The sequence below is a fragment of the Amblyraja radiata genome, chromosome 14 (genome assembly GCF_010909765.2).
Source record: "Amblyraja radiata isolate CabotCenter1 chromosome 14, sAmbRad1.1.pri, whole genome shotgun sequence".
Taxonomy (NCBI): Eukaryota; Metazoa; Chordata; class Chondrichthyes; order Rajiformes; family Rajidae; genus Amblyraja; species Amblyraja radiata.
The window spans coordinates 29,209,286-29,229,131 of record NC_045969.1 but is presented as its reverse complement, the minus strand read 5'-3'; the positions used below and the strand labels follow the sequence as shown (position 1 = coordinate 29,229,131).

General features: G+C 46.1%; 1 protein-coding gene across 1 annotated transcript; it reads right to left on the bottom strand.

Annotated features, from left to right (window-relative positions):
• Positions 1-1,582: 1,582 nt before the first annotated feature.
• adprhl1 (ADP-ribosylhydrolase like 1) lies at positions 1,583-18,752 on the bottom strand. Its single transcript, XM_033032941.1, has 7 exons — positions 18,383-18,752; positions 13,200-13,364; positions 12,984-13,109; positions 8,455-8,595; positions 6,053-6,180; positions 4,551-4,683; positions 1,583-3,724 (listed from the first exon to the last, which is right to left on the bottom strand). The coding sequence occupies exons 1-7, from the start codon at positions 18,594-18,596 to the stop codon at positions 3,561-3,563; spliced, it is 1,071 nt and encodes a 356-aa protein (XP_032888832.1). The 5' UTR covers positions 18,597-18,752; the 3' UTR covers positions 1,583-3,560.
• Positions 18,753-19,846: the final 1,094 nt, after the last annotated feature.

The window sequence follows — 19,846 nt, the reverse complement described above, 5'->3', positions numbered from 1 at the left end:
AGTATTGAGAGGTCATTAATATCTGCCTGTCAGAAAGTGCAGGTAAGCCTCTTTAAACACCTGGTCACTGTGCTCCCATGGTGCTGTTCATAATTCATAGGAGCAGAATTTGGTCATTTGACCCATCAAGTCTACCCTGCCATTCAATCAAGGTTGATCTATCCGTCTCAACCCCACTCTTCTGCCATCTCTCCATAACCCATGACTCATTATACATTAATCCAATCATTCCCTGGATCATTCTTGTAAACCTCCTCTGGACCCTCTCCAACAACAGCACATTCCACATCAGATATGGGGCCCAAAATTGCTCAAAATACTCCAAATACGGTCTGATCAGTGCCTTATAAAGCCTTAGCATTACATCACTGCTTTTATATTCTAGTCCTGTTGTATTGAAAGCTAACATTGCATTTGTCTTTCTTACTACCAATGCAACCTGCAAATTAATCTTCAATGCTTCCAGGCCCTTTTGCGCCTCCAATTTCTAAATCCTCTCACCATTTAGAAAAAAGTCTATGCCTTTATTCTTACTACCAAAGTTCAGGACCGCACATTCCATCTGCCAGTTCTTTGCCGACTCTCCCAACCTGTCCAAGTCCTTCTGCAGAGACCCTGCTTTCTCAACACTACCTGCCCCTCCACCTACAGTGCCCTCTGTAATGTTTGGGACAAAGACCCATCATTTATTTATTTGTCTCTGTACTCCACAATTTGAGATTTGTAATCGAAAAAAATCACATACATTAAAGTGCACATTGTCAGATTTTAATAAAGGCCATTTTTATACATTTTGGTTTCACCATGTAGAAATTACAGCAGTGTTTATACATAGTCTCCCCATTTCAGGGCACCATAATGTTTAGGACACAGCAATGTCATGTAAATGAAAGTAGTCATGTTTAGTATTTTGTTGCATATCCTTTGCATGCAATGACTGTTTGAAGTCTGCGATTCATGGACATCACCAGTTGCTGGGTGTCTTCTCTGGTGATGCCCTGCCAGGCCTGTATTACAGCCATCTTAAGCTTATGCTTGTTTTGGGGGCTAGTTCCCCTTCAGTTTTCTCTTCAGCATATAAAAGGCATGGTCAATTGGGTTCAGATCGGGTGATTGACTTGGCCACTCAAGAATTTACCATTTTTTAGCTTTGAGAAACTCCTTTGTAGCTTTAGCAGTATGTTTGGGATCATTGCTTGCTGTAGAATGAACCGCTTGTCAATGATTTTTGAAGCATTTGTTTGAACCTGAGCAGATAAGATGTTTCTATACACTTCAGAGTTCATGATGCTACTTCCATCAGCAGTTGTATCATCAATGAAGATTGAAAAAACTAGGCTTGTATTCACTGGAGTTTAGAAGGATGAGGGGGATCTTATAGAAACATATAAAATTATACAAGGACTGGACAAGCTAGATGCAGGAAAAATGGTTGCAATGTTGGGCGAGTCCAGAACCAGGGCCCACAGTCTTAGAATAAAGGGGAAGCCATTGAAGACTGAGGTGAGAAAAAAACCTTTTCACCCAGAGAGTTGTGAATTTGTGACCTGCTAAGTTATTCCAGGATTTTGTCCTTTTCTGCAAACCAGCAAATGCTGTTCTTTATTTCTACCATCTAATCATGGAGTCTAAGATGCATTATATAGATTTTATGTCCTCCTCCGCTTCACACACTCATGCCCCACCTCCCCACCTCCACCTTCCCCCAGCGTTGGTTTTGGCTGCAGAATAAAATATCCAGGCAACAACCTTTGTTGTACGGCAACAGCAGGATGGAGCAGTGTGGGCCAACAAATACCCTCTTGTTCCTAAGGCCTTTCTGCTTAGTCCATCATTCATTTGGAACCTTGGTGGTGCAGAGATTACTACATCTTCCTCTGACAAAGATTACGGACCCCTGGTTTGAAATGTGAATTGATCCATCTCCCCTGCCTTGCTCTATCTACCCCATTCTCCACGCTCCCCTGCCTCTACAGCCATGGACACCTCACCGACTTGTATGCTTTTGGGTTCCCTGCCATACCACCCTTGCCTCTCTCATCCTCACCGCCCCGAGCTCTGTAGCTTCAATGGTTTTTTGTGTGGATAAAAAGACTGTGTTGAAAATCAGAAACAAAAGCAAATGCTAAAGCTTTAGCAAGTCAGGCACACTTGCAGAGAACGTGGCAGATAATATTTCATCAGAACTGAAAGATAAAACATTTCTATCAGTCATCAACTTGAAATGCTAACGCTTTCGGTAGAAGCTGAATTTTGCAGCTTTCTGTCTTCTGGCAGAGAACAGATTGGATCTCTACATAACCAGCCTATCGCCCTGTTAGATTACCCTTTAATCTCCAGTGCACAATGGGACCTAGCTAGCTTTATACAATATGGTGCAATAAACATTTAATATTTTTAAAGTGAAGTCAAATCAATTTTGCTCTCGGTTTGTAAGGATGTAAAAAGTGAGAGGAATGAAGCACAAAGCTGCAGATGCTGGAATATGTAGGAAGAGGAGCTGGAAGAAAGCTGACCAGGCAGCATCTGTGGAGAGAAATGGGTATACAATATTATGGGTTAGTATAAAGAGGTGGTTAGTTAGAAGTAAGTGGATGCAGGAGGACAAGTTAATTGGCACATTAGAGTTAGGTGGAGAAGGAAGGGTAGAGATAGTGACCGAGGCTGGGAGGTGATTAGTGGGGAACAAAATAAATCTGATGGGAAAGAAATGTGAAGGGTGGAATTGAAGGTGGGTGGTGGCAACAACAGAGGCAGGGGAGGGATGAGCAGTGCAGGGGGAGGGTATGCAATGGGTGATGGGCAGATGGAGCAGGTGGGGGGAGGGGATGAGATAGGATAATGGGGATTGAGGGTTGTAGAGGGATGAAGGCTGTGTATGAGATAATCATGGTACATACAATGAGAGAAAGGGTTGGTGTAATGAGATGACAGCTGTCTCACTCCCAGATTAATATTTGTTGCTTGGTCCAAGCAAATGCATGGTACATTTTACAATAGGAGGTGGTATTACAAATATAGTAAAGTATGTACATTGTGAAATACATACTAAGTACTGAAGATAGACACAAAGTGTTGGAGTAACTCAGCCAGTCAGGCAGCATCTCTGAAGCAAAAGGAAGGGTGACATTTTGGGTTGGGGCCCTTCTTCAAACTGCACTGAAAACAGGTACCTTATAAATCCTAGAAAGCTTTGTTAGGTTAATTGGCCACTGTAAAATGTACATAATGAAGGCCATGTTATATAGTATGTACTCTGGATCCATTTCTCCACAGTGTTTCCTTTCACTAAACATTCAACAGAAGTTCCACTTCGCACATCGCTGCTGACAAGGGTCTGGCATTGAGAAGCCTGGTGAATTGTCGCACTGTTTGTATTTTAAAGCACGCCCATTTAAAGGCACACAGCCACACTCATTGCTAGTTACTTTTCTATTTTTAATGTCAGTAACACTTATTAGTGAAACAGATTTGTCAGTGAAAAAGGTCTGGAAATCTGAATATGTTTTAAATGACCAGTGACTGGGTTCAAACCGCTGTTCCCATTCCCATGACACCAGTCAGGGGCCTTCACTCGCATTGGCTGCTTTATGCAGCTTTGCTGCCAGCTCCTCCAGTGTCTCTCTGAACTCCAGATTCTGGTACAGTCCTTTGGGAATGTTTGTCATTCCGAAGAGTAGGCCGTAGAGGCAGCCAGCGATGGAGCCGGTGGCCCCGCTCTGTCCTGTTGGAATGAAGGAAGAGGTTGGTCACGTCTTTGCCTCCTGGCGCGGTGCCGCCCCCCCATCAATTCTCCAACAGATTGGGGCATTTTCCAACGACCAATTAACCTAACAACTGGTGCGTTTATGTGACAGAGAACCGGAGCACCCGGGGAAACCCACTTGGTCACAGTTAGAACGTGCAAACTTCATGCAGACAGTGCCCAAGGCCAAGATCACACCCAGATCTCTGGAACAATGAGACAGTGACTCCATCGTGCCATCCTCAATGACAAATGTATACTCTGGTGCAGCTGAAGATCTTGCGGGCAGCACGGGGGGGGGGGGGGGGGGGGCGGTCAGGACTGCCCATGTTACTGTAGGTAATGCTGCTGCCTCAGCTCCAGGCACCCAGATTCGATACTGTGTGGTAACGGTTTCAGGGGAATGGAGCAAGATAAATAATTGGAGTTTAGAGTTTAGATACAGGTCAGCCAGGACTGAACTGAAGATTGCGCCTTTTATACCATTCAGATATTGCACATTAAAAACTGGGGAAAGCGTGCATTAAACTTCCTTGCTTAATAAAGGAATGTTCCAAAGATCTAATTGTTAATGTTCATGAGAAAATAGGTGTACGTGAAGCTGGTGTAAATGATTTTGTCACTCGTAGGGGACGCGGGCGTGGGATAATTAAATAATGCGGAAATGTATTTATTTGCAACATTGCCATGATTACTACCTGCAGGATCATCCAAGATGTCTTGTGTTTTTGAAGCTCTGATGTCCTCTATGCTGATTACTGAGAATGTCAGGATGAATGATCATGGTGGCAATAAATCCTCTTACCTCCATGGAACATGGCATGGTTACACAGGTTTGTCCAGTTGTTGCCAGCAGACAGGAGGGCATCGTAGGCTATCATAGGCGCATCATGTCCTCGCCGCCCACCCACACCTTCTGAGCTCCATTCTTTGTAGACCTTTGATGAGTTAATTTGACCACATATCATTCTTTTGTCCTTAATTTCTTTAATTTAAGATTGTTAATTTATGCAATTTATCCATCCCTTCTGAGTACCAGTAGATTGAGTTCATCCATATCTGTCACTCTTTATTTCTCATCCCAAACACTGCTGACAAATAAACCAACGCTGACTTATTAAGAGCAGAGGAACCTGTGCAACTCAGAGCAAAGAGCCCAAACCAGCCCAGACCACCTTCTCAGTTCAGCCCAATGCAAACTGTTCTGGAGCAAAAACTTCTAACCATCACAGAGCAAAGATACAAAGCAAGCCAGAACATATCAGAGCATATTGTCCAGAGTATCCCAGAGCATCCATGGAAAGTTGACCTTTGTGACTTGAGGACAGTGATCAAAGTGATTCCGACTGTCCCGCTTCTGAGTTGTCAACAGAATTGTGATCATTCGACATCGCAAACATCAGATTAATATGGGGAAAAAGCAGGAACGAGATACTGATTTTGGATGATCAGCCATGATCATATTGAATGGCGGTGCTGGCTCAAAGGGCCAAATGGCCTACTCCTGCACCTATTTTCTATGTTTCTATGATCAACCAACTAAATGTGGTCTTGGGCTGCTAAGTGGTGAGCCGTATTCTCACCCAAGGAATCTTTTTTCAGAAGGGGGCTGGAACACCTCCCCTGCTGCCATGGGACATTTTCACGACCAGGTTACCCTCCACCGACGTCCTGTGGAACAGACACTCGAAGCATAAACAAAGTGATGAGAGGAGGTCAGCGGCTGTGTCTCCTGCAGTGAGGGACTCACTTCTGTAAAGCAGTTCCACCATCTGCTGGGTAGGAGTGTGATGGGATTCCCCACACTTCCTGGATGAGTAAAACTGCAACAACACTCCAAATGATGGATTAAAGATGCCATCCGAGGCACCCCGTCTCCATCATTGGTGCACCAGAGATGCAGTATAGCGCATACTACCTATGAGACACATTGACCGCCCCACACAGCTGGTCACAAACCAGCCAACTTCAGTTTTCTTTGAGCCATGCTGGTGAGATTCCTGATGAATTGCCTTGGAATGTGGCATAAGGGACAGTTTTTGACAGTATCACGATCTCTCCATAGGACCCATTCCCCACCACAAAGCCAGGTTCATCTCCTGGTGAAAGCACCAACAATGATTCTCTACAGGTTGAACACAAATCCACGGACCATGCCCCCCACAATGATACAGGAGTGGCTAAAATTTGGGCAGTGGGTGGCAATTTCACAAGATTCTCTGCTGGTGAAGGACGTGTCTCCTGGCAGCCATACCATTGACACCTAGATTATAGAGTTTTGAAATAGAGCACTTTAAATTAACCAACCTGATCTCTTTTCTCTGCATCGTAATTCTTGGGAAATGTCGGTGTATTCTGTCCCTCCCGGGCAATTCCTCTCTCTTCCAAATACGACTGCCATTTAGTTTCAAAATAAAACCAATTTTCTTGGTACTCTGAGGAAAGAGGCACTTCTTAATCTGGCCATTCTCTCAACCAATATCACAATGTCCCAGACCCATTAATATGTTTTTCTTGCTGAGGTTTTATTTTCTTAACTCTTACTCTGGGGAAAAGACTGTGGCCTCTCACCTTATCCAAGTACTTCATGAAACCTCTTTGGCCTTCCCTCAACCTACCTGAGCAGCCCCAGCCCACATATAGACACAAAATGCTCAAAGAACTCAGCGGGTCAGGCAGCATCTCTGGAGAAAAAGGATCTCCAGATATGCTGCCTGACCCGCTTCAGTTACTTCAGCACTTTGTATCTAATTTTGGTATAAACTAGTATCTGCATTCAATTGGAGCCAGGTTCAAAACTAAAACTATTAGGAATGTCAGAGGGCTGCCCTAATCTAACAATATCTCAAAGACGCTACCTTGACTGCGAAAAAACTTATAGTTAAATTCTGGAAAAGATAACAGTCCCTACACTGAAGATGTGGATCACAGAAATGTCCGAGACACTACATTTAGAAAAAATAAGGCTTGTCTTGACTGACAAACCAGATCAATTTTCCAAAATATGGTCTCCTTTTATTGAATTTCTTCAAAAACATAATGGTTGAACACAAACTTAAAACCGACGCTAGGGTCAGGTGAGCGGGTGTATGGAAGGGTAGAGGGATATATCTCCGCTTCTTTCACTTCTTCGTTAGTTCTGGGGTTTTTCTTTTTTCTTTTTTGTGTCTTTCTCGAAATTCTTTCTTTTCTTTTTCTTTTCTTTCCCTTTTTTCCTTTTTTCCGATTTAGTTATTAGTTTATAAAATGTTAAAATTGAAGCAGTACGAAAATTGTATCACTGTTATGTCGATGATTACTTTCTCCTTGTACAATTGCTTCTAATAAAATAAATATTTTAAAAAAACTAAAAAAAACTAGTATTTGCAGTTCCTTGTTTCTATACCCTGCCCATATAATCTAATTTGTTACAGTGATGTTATTTTGGAGAAATCTCAGCATTACTTTTAGATTTGGCTCACATTTTATATTTATATGCTGACTAGCTAATCCAATGATCAAATTTCATTCTGGTCTGACATCTGGCTTTTCAAGGTTAGAAGGATGCTGTGTAATTTTAGGTAGGTTCCCTGTTTTGGTTGATTACAGGCCCTTGTGAAGGGTTGGGAAAGGCTAGGGCAGGGGTGACCGTACTGTTTTGAGAGAGGTGGGACCATCTGATGAAGCAGGCTGCTGCCTCCTCCCCACTTGCCCCTTCAGCTGTCCATGGCCTGATCTTGCCAGCCTCCTTCACAACAGCTGACCTCATAAATTCAAAAGAGATAGGAGCAGAATTAGGCCATTCATCCCTTTGCCATGTGGTCATTATGGAGAAGATACTGGTGGGAGGGGGAAGGAAGCCTTCGACTGAGGTATGTGCCCAAGTGTAAAAATGTGCGTGAGTGCCTGCATACATGAAGTGTGTGAATGCACAAGGTGCATGTGTCTCAGTCATGTCTGAGTGTGCAGCTTTGTCTCTACCCTACCTTGACCCTGGCACTTTGACCGCAAGCCGCTTATTCCCACCAATCCTAATTACGTTCCCAACTTTTCTTGTGCCGTCCCTGAGAGTTCTCTAGGTCTTGGTCACACGGGTACACATTAATATTTACTTAAAACATGGAAGGAAGCCGTTCAGCCCATCCAGTTATGTAGGGCAGTCCCATTAGCCAATTCTTCCACTTTTCCCATCAACTCCCTCCTGATTCCACCACTCTCCAATACTCAGAGGCTATTTACAGCAGCTAATTAACCTAATGCACACGTCTTTGAGATGTGGGATGAACCCCACACAGTCACGCAAAGAACATGTAAAACCAACACAGACAGCACTTGTGATCATGACTGCCAGTGTGGGATTTGTATGTTCTCTCTGTGACCGCGTGGGTTTCCCCTGGGTGCTCCAGTTCCTACCCATGTACTAAAGATGTGTGGGTCAGTGGGTTAATTGGCTGTTGTACATTGTCCCCAGTGTGGGTGGGTGGCAGACGGATTGGGTGTGTGCTGAAAGGCATGTGAGACAGAATAGGTTGTGGGGGTATCGCGGTTAACAGAACTGATTTCAGTGCCAACATAGATGGTGCCAAATGGCTGCCTTCTATATTGTTATCAAGTATGAGAAAGGTGTGTGGAGTTTTTGGGTACACTGCCAGCCGTGACCTTGCGTTTAGCTATTCTCCCTGTGCCCACACCACCAACTTGTCCCTCCCCCACCCCAGCCCTGCTCTTACCTGCCATGTGCCGGATGGTCTTCCTGCAGTAGTTCTCAGCCTCACTGAGAACCTTCAGCATCTCCCGTCCCCACTCCACCACCGGCTTGCGCTGGATGGCGTAGGATGCAAACAACGCTGTGCACAGTGATCCCAGGAAGCCTGGTACAGACAGGGAGATAAAAGCTGGAGCACATGAGCCGTGACTGAGTCATTAGTAACTTTCCAAAGTAGGGCAAAGCCACTCCAACTGGAGTATGACAGTGGCCATGAGGAAGAAAGTCACGGTCTTAAAAGAGAGACAGCAGAGGATTCATCATATAGCTACCTGGGCTGCAGAACAGTAGGAACTGGGCACTGCACTATTGTACTGACATGATTAGAAGGAGTTTAAAATTGTAAGGAGCTGACACAATGCAAAACTGTTCTCGCTGGTAGGAGCTTTGACAATTGGAGCCACACTGCATAAGAAATAAGCTCTTTTTTAGTTTAGTTTAGAAACAGACCCTTCGGCCCACCATCCACTGCCTCTCTCTACACCACTCCCTACTCCCTCCAGAGTCCATGCCGACCAGTGATCCTCGCACACTAACACTCTCCCACACACACGAGGGACAATTGGCATTTATACCAAGCCAATTAGCCTACAAACCTGTGAAGTGTGGGAGGAAACTGGAGGTCCCGGAGAAAACCCATGCAGGTCACGGAGAGAACGTACAAACTCCGTACAGACAGCACCCATAGTCAGGATTAAACCTGGGTCTCTGGCGCTGTAAGGCAGCAACTCTAACGCTGCATCACTGTGTAATTCTCTGAGTATTCCCCTATATTCATCGTATGCTATTCGCATTTTTATTGTTCTCACATTCCCCCAGCTTCCATACTCACCTACACAAACTGTGACTTATAGTGGCCAATTAACCCACCAGGAATTCAGATCTAATGTAAATGGGCAACCAAAATTACAAGCAGCGACTTTTAGGAGACAAAAGAGACTCCAGATGCTTGAATCTGGAGCAATAAACCAAGTGCTGGATTACTCAGTGGGTCAGCCAGGATCTTTGGAGGGAATTAGACAATGTTTGGGGTTGGGACCCTTCATCAGTAGAAATAGTAGAGGGGAGATAGTCAATAAAAATAGATGATGTGGAGAGGTGGGGCAAGAGGTGACAGGAAGGTGAAGCAAACAACCAAATAAGGGAGATATGGAGGGCAAACGGGAATAATGGAGGATTGTGAGTGGTGTAGATTGACAACTCCAGACAAATGGGCTTAAAAATCAAGACAGAAGCCCTGTGTGGTGCAGCACTGCTGTGGAATCCTGTCTCCACAAGCCAGGTTTGAAGGACCAGACAGCTACTCTTGTTGCTTCTGATATTAAACCAATATTCCATCCACCTTCTCAAGTGAACATGATGGACATTGAGGGGGCAATGGATGCAGTAGTGAGCGGGCAGGAAGGGGACAATGGATGTGGTAGTTATGGGCAGTGAATGGGCTGCAAGGGGGCAATGGGTGCAGTGCAATTAGAACCAAGAGTTACGGACGCAAAGTAAGGGATGGCCTTTCAGGCAGAGATACATGAACTTTCTTCACTCGGAACACGCTGAAGGATAAGCTGCAAAGAGAAGTTACTTAAATTAGGACAGTGAAGTCTGTGACTTGCAATGTTATAGGATGCTGATCAAATAATCAAATGGAATCTGATGGAGGGTGGGGGGGGGGGTGGTGATTGACAGATTGGAGTGGAGGAGACAAAAAGGTCTCAGATAAGATAAATGTAAAGCCAGAGTGAAAAGGGCGGGGGGGAAGATAAAAGGGATATGTGGGACTCGGGGATGGGAAAGTGGTCGAAGGAGGGGAAAGGAGCAGGCCAGGTGGCAGATAGCGGTAGAAACCCCTCGCTCTACCTCTCTTTCCCTTGCCACCCCACTCCTGTGTGCACACATTTCTCATACCAGAGGAGGAGGAGCCATCTTGGTGAACGGCTGCTAGCCAGCAGCCGTCCATCTTAATTCGTTTTTTTTAATAGTTTTTAGTGAGTCCTGTTTTTTTGTTTGTAGGGGATATGGTCTTTTAATGTGGGGGGGTAGGTGTTACTTTATTTATAGGTCCCTACCTGGTCGGTGTGGCAGCCTTTTTTCCGGGCTGCCCGTCGACCCGTCCTCGTGGCCTACCAGCGGGCTTGGAGCGCCGTTTCTTGGCGGGAACCACCCAGCACCTCGGCCTGGGTGGCGGCACAGTATTGGAGCGCTGGAGCTGAGCGGAGCGGGCGATGCCTTGCCTGGGTCGCCACGCTGGAGCTCTGGCGAGCTGGACCGCCGTGAGCAACATCTCCGGGCTGCGGGTTTGCGGAGCAGAGAGACGGCGTGCGTAGAGGCGGCAAGGCGGCAGTGCGGTGAGCGGGCGCCGACTTTTTCATCTGGAGCCTGGGAGCGCCAAACCGGCGCGTCCTTGTCGGCTTCGGCAGCCGCGGGCTCCAACCAGGAAGCGGCCGTTCCAAGTGGCCCAGCCGCCGAAAGGACTCTCCCGACGCCGGGGCAAGACCACCCGGTGAGAACGGCCAGGGACATCGGGCCTCCGTACAGGCAATTGCGGTGGCCTCAATAGGCCTGACTTTGGGGTGAACATGGGGTGGGGACTGGACATTGTGCCTTCCTCCACGGTGCTACCCACTGTGGGGGGATGATTTTTTTGTCAAATTGTAGTCCTGTAGGTCTGTGTCCAAGATGGCTGCCGTGAAGAGAGAGTGGACGCTGGCGCGCTTTGGCTGCCGCTGCTCTCTTTTCACACTGTGTTTTTGATTTTCTGTTTTTGGATTGAATTCTGTTTTTAATTTGTGTCACTGTGATGTCTTTAATTACTTGTTTTATTCCGATTATATGTTTTTATTCCGATTACTATGTAAGGTGGTCCTTGAGATGTATGAAAGGCGCCCATTAAATAAAATTTATTATTATTATTATTATCTCACACCCCACCAGTTCTCCTGCCCCTTTCCCCTCCTTTATAGGAGTCTAAAGTGTGAAAAGTACAGGAGGAATTAATGGGCTATGTGTATTTCCAAATTAACAATGAACTTCTTACTTGCTGCAGCTAAACGAACTTGCTAACTGGATACAGTACTTGGAAATTACAAAATATCCCTGTGATGTTGACCTTGACGTGATGACATTGAACGCAACCTGAGTTTGTGACCCAAGGTGACGACCATGAGATGATGACCTGGATGGATGACCCTGGGGTAATATCCCTGGTGCGGTAACCCTGGCGTAAATACACGGGGTGATGCCCTTTGGTCATGACCTGGGTTAATGGCTCTGGGTGATAACTCTGGTTGATGACCCTGCAGTGATGACCCGCAGGTGGTGGCTCTAGGGTGATGTTTCTGGGTGAAGACTCTGGAGTGGTGGTGATCCTGGAGTGATGATTGTGGGGAATCACTCTGGGAAGTTGACCCATGGGCGATGAGCCAGGTGTGATGTCCTTGGGTGATGTATTGGGGTGATGACCGCAGGGTGACAATGCTGGGATGACCTGGGCTGATAGCCCCAAGATGGTGACTCTGAGCTGATGATTCAGGGTAATGACCCTGAGTGATGACCCTTGTGATGTTCCTGGGAGATGACCCGGGGTAATGACCCTGGGATGATGACCCAGTGGTGATGACCCGGTAGCGATCATGTGGTGATGACCACAGGAGGATGACCCAGGGTGATGACTCTGAGGTGATGATTTGCGGGGTCATGACCCTGGTTTGGTAAACCTGGGCTGATGACCTGGTGATGAACCTGGGGGTGATGTTCCTGGGACTGATTTCCCAGGGGGTAATGTCCCCAGGGTGATGTCCCTCGGAGTGATGTCCCTCGGAGTGATGTCCCTCGGAGTGATGTCCTCAGGGTGATGTACCTGGGGTGATGTCCCCCGGGTGATGTCCTCAGGGTGATGTACCTGGGGTGATGTACCTGGGGTGATGTACCTGGGGTGATGTACCTGGGGTGACGTGCCTGGGGTGACGTACCTGGGGTGACGTACCTGGGGTGATGTACCTGGGGTGATGTACCTGGGGTGATGTACCTGGGGTGATGTCCTCAGGGTGATGTCCCCCGGGTGATGTCCTCAAAATGATGTACCTGGGGTGATGTACCTAGGGTGATGTGCCTGGGGTGATGTATCTGGGGTGACGTACCTGGGGTGATGTGCCTGGGGTGATGTATCTGGGGTGACGTACCTGGGGTGACGTACCTGGGGTGACGTACCTGGGGTGACGTACCTGGGGTGACGTACCTGGGGTGACGTACCTGGGGTGATGTACCTGGGGTGACGTACCTGGGGTGATGTACCTGGGGTGATGTACCTGGGGTGATGTACCTGGGGTGATGTACCTGGGGTGATGTACCTCGGGTGATGTACCTCGGGTGATGTACCTCGGGTGATGTACCTCGGGTGATGTACCTGGGGCGATGTCCCCAGGGTGATGCCCTCAGGGTGATGTCCCGAGGGCCATGTTGCTGGGGTGAAGTTCCCGTGTGATGTTCGTGGTTGATTACCTGTGGGGTGGTTGTGAGTCATCCGGCCGCATTCAATGCTGACTTGCACAAGGTTGTCCAGTTTCTCGGGCTGCCAGTACCTCATGCCCACACACATGGCCTTTGTGGCTGCCCCGTATCCTGACCCTAATGGGCGGAAGAGAGGTCAGAGCTGCATCAGTTGCCGAGCTGCCTTGTTGTGAGAGAACCCCATGCCGTGTGAAGCTCGGCCCGTACCTTTCTCGTTGAAGGGCGTGTGCCAGCCCAGGAGGTAGTTGTCCGGCTTGAGTTGGGTGCAGCCTTCGATGGTGGCTGGGTCTGTCTGCCGCTTGTTGATCTTCTCCACAATCTCAACATAAACCTTCACCATCTCACGGTAGAGGTCATCCAGGGACCAGAAGTCTGAGAATCCAAATAAAACAGTGACAAATGTTCAAAAACTCTGTGTGAATGGTTCCCCATTGGATGCACCTTTCATGCCCAATCCACATCATCCTAACCAGGACAATTCTCCTCTATCCAGCTTGATGTGTCCTTTAAGAATGTTGTAAGATTTGATGAGATCCTCTCTCTCTCTCCTCTAAACCCTAATGAATGTGTACCAGTCTTCAATCTCTCATACGACAAACTTATTGTCCCTGGCACCAGTCTGGTGAGTCTGATGAAGGGGCCTTACCAAAATGTCACCTGATATTTCCCTCCCCAGATGCTGCCTGACTCACCGAGTTCCTCCAGCACTTTGTGTCAAGTTCAAGATCCAGCAACTGCAGTCTTTTGTGTCTCTGGTGAATCTTTGCTGCACTCCCTTTTGTGGGAAGTATGTGCTTTCCTTCGGTAAATATACCAAATGTTTATGCAATAATTCAGATGGCTCTTGCCAAAGGCCTATCCAGTTGCCATGACTACCTTGCTCCTGTACTCAAACCTTTTTCTAATAGAGGGTCAGGTTTCTGTTCCTCCCCAAATTACTTGCTGCACTATAGCTTCTTGTTTATAAGCAAACCCAGAATAGGTCTAACAGCGTAGAAACAGGCTCTTCAGCCCACCCTGCCCCTGCTGACCATAGCACCCATCTATACTAATCCTATTAACCATCACTTGCGATACATGCTCCCCTAGGTTGTTCTTCAATGTTGTGAGAGTCGCCAGTCGCTCAGGGAATGTGTTCCAAACTCCAACTACCCTCCAGATGAAAAACAAACTTCCTCAGATCTCCTCTACAGCTGTTAGTCCTCACCCTGAACTTTTTCACCCAGGGCACTTCTCACGAGTATCACCAAAGTTTAACCCGTGGCATGTTCAGAAACTTTAAGATAGCTGAGAAGATCAGTTGTAGGCTTAGGTTTAGGAGTTTGATCCAGATTCTCATCCTATATGAATGGGGCTTGAAACACCTTCTCTGTGAAATGGGACTTGAAACACAATGCAAAGCATATGTCTGGAAGGTCCGAAAAAAGAATAACAAACTGAGATACCCACTGAGATGAAGAAATTAGAATAGGAATGAGGACGTTATGGACATGAGAATCTGTTGAAGTTGACCAGTGAGGTTACAGTTTGATTTCCCCAGAGTGAGTAGCTATTGCAATTGTTGGCTCCAATAAGGTTCAAATGCCAGCCAGACTAGGAGGGGGGCATTGGGAATTTCTTCATGGTTATTTCTCCAGTCACTCAGTTATTGGAATGTGCCCCTGTTTGGTTCTCGACGAAGGCAGTTGGCATGAAACCAAACAGTAACATGCTGCCTCGCCCACTGAGTTACTCCAGCATTTTGTGTCTACCTTAAATTCTTAAAGGATTGGACAGGCTAGATGCAGGAAAAATGTTCCCGATTATGATAGAGTCCAGAACCAGGGGTCACTGTTTAAGTATAAGGGGTAAGCCATTTAGGACTGAGACGAGGAAAAACTTCTTCACCCAGAGTTGTGAATCTGTGGAATTCTCTGCCACAGAAGGCAGTGGAGGCCAATTCACTGGATGTTTTCAAGAGAGTTCGATTTAGCTCTTAGGGCTAAAGGAATCAAGGGATGTGGGGAAAAAGAAGGAACGAGGTATTGATTTTAGATGATCAGCCATGATCATATTGAATGGTGGTACTGGTTCGAAGGGCCAAATGGCCTACACCTACACCTATTTTTCTGTTTCTATGTTTTCTAATACATCCCGTGGGCTAGAGGAAAATCGTAGAAATGCATATAATATAATTTATGCATAATTTTGTGTGTTGTCTGAGCCTATGTGCTACAATGCTGCTGCAAGCAAGATTTTCATTGTATCTGCACCTCACCATAATTATACAAATGACAACAAACCCAACTTGACTCAACAGTCAGAGAGTGAGACCATAATCCAGGACAGAGAGATGTAAAGACCAGAAGGGAAGTCGTCAGTCCAATTAAAGGGATGAGAAATTTGAGGGAAGTGTACTAAGTCAACATCATCTGATCCCTGGTATACTCTCTGTTTCAACCACTGAGTCGTCTGAGTTCTAATCTGCTCCATGCTATTCTGGGTGTCGAGAGCCTCAGTCAAATAATGATAAGTGCATGTAAAACAGGATTCCAATGTCGGGCTGATAGTGAGCAGTAATATTCAGGATATCTCGCTGGCCATTTTGAGAACGGCAGACCTCAACTCTTAAACAAGGGTCGATGGGCAGGTCCCTTTCAAAAGACTAAACTAAAGTGATTTGGTTAAAGTTCAGACAAGTTCAAAATCCAAGAATAAAAACAAAATATAATGCTGGAAGAACACAGTGGGTCGAGCAGCTTCTGTGAAGGAACTCCTCAAGCAGTTTATATTTGGCTCCAGATTCCAGCACCTTTTTGTGGTTTTTAACTATTTTGACTATCAGAAGATCGAGGCAAGAGTCCTAAAATGTATGCTAACTGTAGTTGATACAAGAATTTGCCAATGCTGGAATCTGGGGCAAAACACTGCTCAATTATCAACTGAAGCAGGTTAGTAATTCCTTCCCTCTATAGATGCTGCTTGATTCACTGATCCTTGAGCTGTTTGTAAATGTAATGGCATGCTGTTTGTTTAAAAGTGCATGAGTCAAGGGGGATTGGGTGTGTGTCAAGCACATGTTGTGAAGTGGCCACTCCAACTTCTCCTGAACAGTCCCTTGAGGAGGAGGATAAACAGTATTTTGAGTTGATGGGTGAGGACAGTTCAGGAATCGCAGACTCCAGCACAGTATAAGTGGCAAAGGTAACTGCACAAAGAGTGGAGTAAAAGACACACAAAGGGCAGAGGGAAGCAGACTGAAGAGTTGGAAGACCTGGGATGGATTATTGATTGCATCTGTCAACAAAGAAAGTGACCAATAAAATGTTTCCAATGGAAAACAATTACCATCTCAATGGACAATCAGGTAAGAGTGAAGGGGTCCCTAGCAATGCTTCCACTATCTGATAAGTCTGGCAGGAGAAGACCATGACGGGAACAGAAATGTAAATGCACAGAGTCTTTTACCCAGAGTAGGGGAATCAAGAACTTGAGGGCATCGGTTTAAGGTGAGAGGGGAAAAATTTAATAGGCACCTAACGGACAACATTTTCATACAGTGGAATGAGCTGTCAGCGAATGTGCTGGGCCCAGGACAGATCTTCCGAAATCTGCAAGCCCAGGAATAAAATCAATAAAAACAAGTTTGTGCATCCTCAGCCTTCCCCTGAAGTCAACAATCAGCTCCTTTGTCCTGACGATGTTGAGAGCATGATTGTTGTTCTGGCACCATTCAGTTGGATTTTCAATATCCCTACTATACTCTGACTCATCATTACCCGTTATTCCTCCAACAATGGTAGTCCTCGGCAAATTTAAAGAGGGAGCTGGAACTGTGTCTGGCTGCATAGTCATGTGTCTAGAGTGAATAGAGCAAGGGGCTGAGCACGCAGCGCGGAGGTGCTCCTGTGTTGATGGTTATTGAGGAAGCGATGTTGCTAATTCGTACTCATTGTGGTCTGTTGATGAGAAAGTCGAGGATCCAGCTACATAGGGATGAGCTTAAACCTAGTTCCCTGAGTTTGAAAACAAGTTTGATGATGATGTTGATGTCCTCCAGATGTACAAGCACCTTGTCGCTCCGCTGTGAGAAGTTCTTCCACTATTTTTTGATGAACAATGACACCTCAAGGACTAACCATCAGTTGAAGACCCATCTCTTCAAGAAGACATTCGACTGTTTGGTGAAGAGTGATCACTGAATGAAAGCCTACATCCATTGCTACATGACAACCTGTCACCATGGGATTACAATCCAACAGCATACCCACCCACTTCTGCAGTGAGCTACGATGGGCAGAGGGAGGGTGACGGATCGGGGAGGAAGAGGAAGAGACACAATGTGCTTGGCTGTACTTCATTCGCTTATGTTTGCTCAGAAAGATCACTCACTGCTGTTATTTGTTATCTGATGTGCCTTGAAACGCAAACAATGTGCAATGATTTATTCAATTAGTTGCATCATTTGCCCTGTGCTGAAGGGAATCCCACCATATCATTTGCAGGAGTTCAAATAGACTGTTTGCCATTTTCGACCAGATAATAAATACAGACTCCTGGCAGAACTGGCAACATCCAACTAAAGATATCCCTCATTCATCGCCGAAACAAACGGCACAAACTGTGTATGGAAGCTCGGCGAACATAAGTTGGGTGCCTCTAGATCAAAGTCACTGCACTTCAAAGTAGTTATTTGGCAGTAATGTGATTTGGGACTATCCCAAGGTCAGAAAAAAACACAGCAGATATGCAAGTAATTTCTTGTCATGGTCATGGGGAGATACCGTACAGAACACGTCCTTTGACCGCTGGATCTCTGCTGACCGTCAAGCCCTCATTTTTATTCTAATGCTCCCTACCCCATTCTATTCCCCTCACATTCCCATAAACTCCCCCTCCCCTTCCCTCTAGATTCTACCACTCATAGAAACATAGAAAATAGGTGCAGGAGGAGGCCATTCGGCCACTCGAGCCAGCACCGGCATTCATTGTGATCATGGCTGATCATCCTCTATCAATAACCCGTGCCTGCCTTCTCCGCATATCCCTTGACTCCACTAGCCCCTAGAGCTCTATCTAACTCTCTCTTAAATCCATCCAGTGATTTGGCCTCCACTGCCCTCTGTGGCAGGGAATTCCATAAATTCACAACTCTCTGGCAGAAAAAGTTTTTTCTCACCTCAGTCTTAAATGACCTCCCCTTTATTCATCCACACTCAGAGGCTCATTAAGTCACTGACCCGCATTTCTTTGGGATGTGGGAGAAAATCAGAGCCCCCGGGGGAAACCCAGACGGTCACAGAGAGAATGTGCTTAAACATACTGAGTAACCCTGGGGTATTGGGCACTGAATTCTATCTGCTTGCGAGGAGCTGAGAGGAGGCATAAAGTTGTTCTTGTTGAATTCTTACCTGACACGAGTGCCTGTGCTGTCACGATGTGCATGACTGTGTCATCGCTGACAGGCCAGTCGTCCACCGATAATGTAATCCCTTCCAATCCACCGAGAGCTTTCAGTTCTGAGAGAATGACCACACCTGAGGGACAGTTCTCCCACCTGGAGTTCTTGTAGCCCAGTGCATCGCCCACACCACCCAGAACCATGGCAGACCTGTAGAGCTCCATTGCTGGGGATGAGTGCCGCCGCTTGCCTTGGGGACTATATCAGGGAGGGCAGCCAATTCCTCAGGAACAACTCTGTGCTGCTTAGTTTGTTATATATAGTGCCTCATAGGCAGCTTGAAACTTATGTGGATTGGCTATTGATATTGGCATTCTCTGCCCACTGTAATCAGCTGGGGTATTTTTGGAAATAGCAGCTCAGTCTCATTGAATAACAATTAGCTTATACACAGCTTATATTCCTTACCACCTCTAAAATAAATGTGATCCAATGCCTTTCTGCCATAACTGAGGATTCCTCTGCTTGAAATCTGCTTTTGTCTTTATAGTTGTCCATAGTAATAATTGAACACAGGCTCCCGACCCCCAGATAACTTATCCCGCAGGTTTGATCCAGCCAAGAGAGAGCTGCCTGGGCTTCTGGCTGGAGCTGACACCACAGAGAACAAAACTTGGTTTGGGTGACGGCCCTTGTACCACTTGGGAATATGCCCGCCAGGAATCGGAGAGGAGCTTTTCTAAAATGCTTCCTCTCAACGAGCGTTGTTTACAAATATTTTCTTCTGTCTCTCTCAGGGGGTCGAACGACTGGGGAGTATTTGGAATTGGAGGCGAGGCAATAGACAATAGGCAATAGGTGCAGGAGTGGGCCATTCGGCCCTTCGAGCCAGCACCACCATTCATGGTGATCATGGCTGATCTTCCACAATCAGTACCCCGTTCCTGCCTTCTCCCCATATCCCTTGACTCCACTATCTTTAAGAGCTCTATCTAACTCTCTCTTGAAAGCATCCGGAGAACCGGCCTCCACCACCCTCTGAGGAAGAGAATTTTACAGACTCACAACCCTGTGTTAAAAAGTATTTCCTCATCTCTGTTCTAAATGACTTACGCCTTATTCTTAAACTGTGGCCCCTGGTTCTGGACTCCCCCAACATCGGGCGCTTTGATCGATCCACTGGAGTTTTTGATTGCCCATTACCACTGAATCATATTGTATATTTCATCTGCCTGCGAGCCACAATATTAGATAGATAGATAGATAGATAGATAGATATAATTTATTAAACCAATAAGCACTCTTGGAAGGAAACATTTCCATCAAAATTAATTATTATTGAAAAAAGATAAACACAAATGTTGAGCAGATTCTTTTCTTCTTTTGTAAAATCATACTTACAAAGCTTGGCGTCATTGAAATAGTTAGTGCTTTGGTGCATGACTCACCATGTCCCGAGAATGGGTGTGGACAG

What these genes read in the sequence shown, in the direction of transcription:
- adprhl1 (XM_033032941.1), bottom strand. Translation starts at nt 18,596, where the DNA reads ATGGAGCTCTACAGGTCTGCCATGGTTCTGGGTGGTGTGGGCGATGCA. An exon ending in AGCACAGGCACTCGTGTCAG is followed by an intron (nt 13,365 to 18,382) that starts GTAAGAATTCAA and finishes TTGGATTCTCAG; the next exon opens with ACTTCTGGTCCCTGGATGAC. An exon ending in CACGCCCTTCAACGAGAAAG is followed by an intron (nt 13,110 to 13,199) that starts GTACGGGCCGAG and finishes TCCGCCCATTAG; the next exon opens with GGTCAGGATACGGGGCAGCC.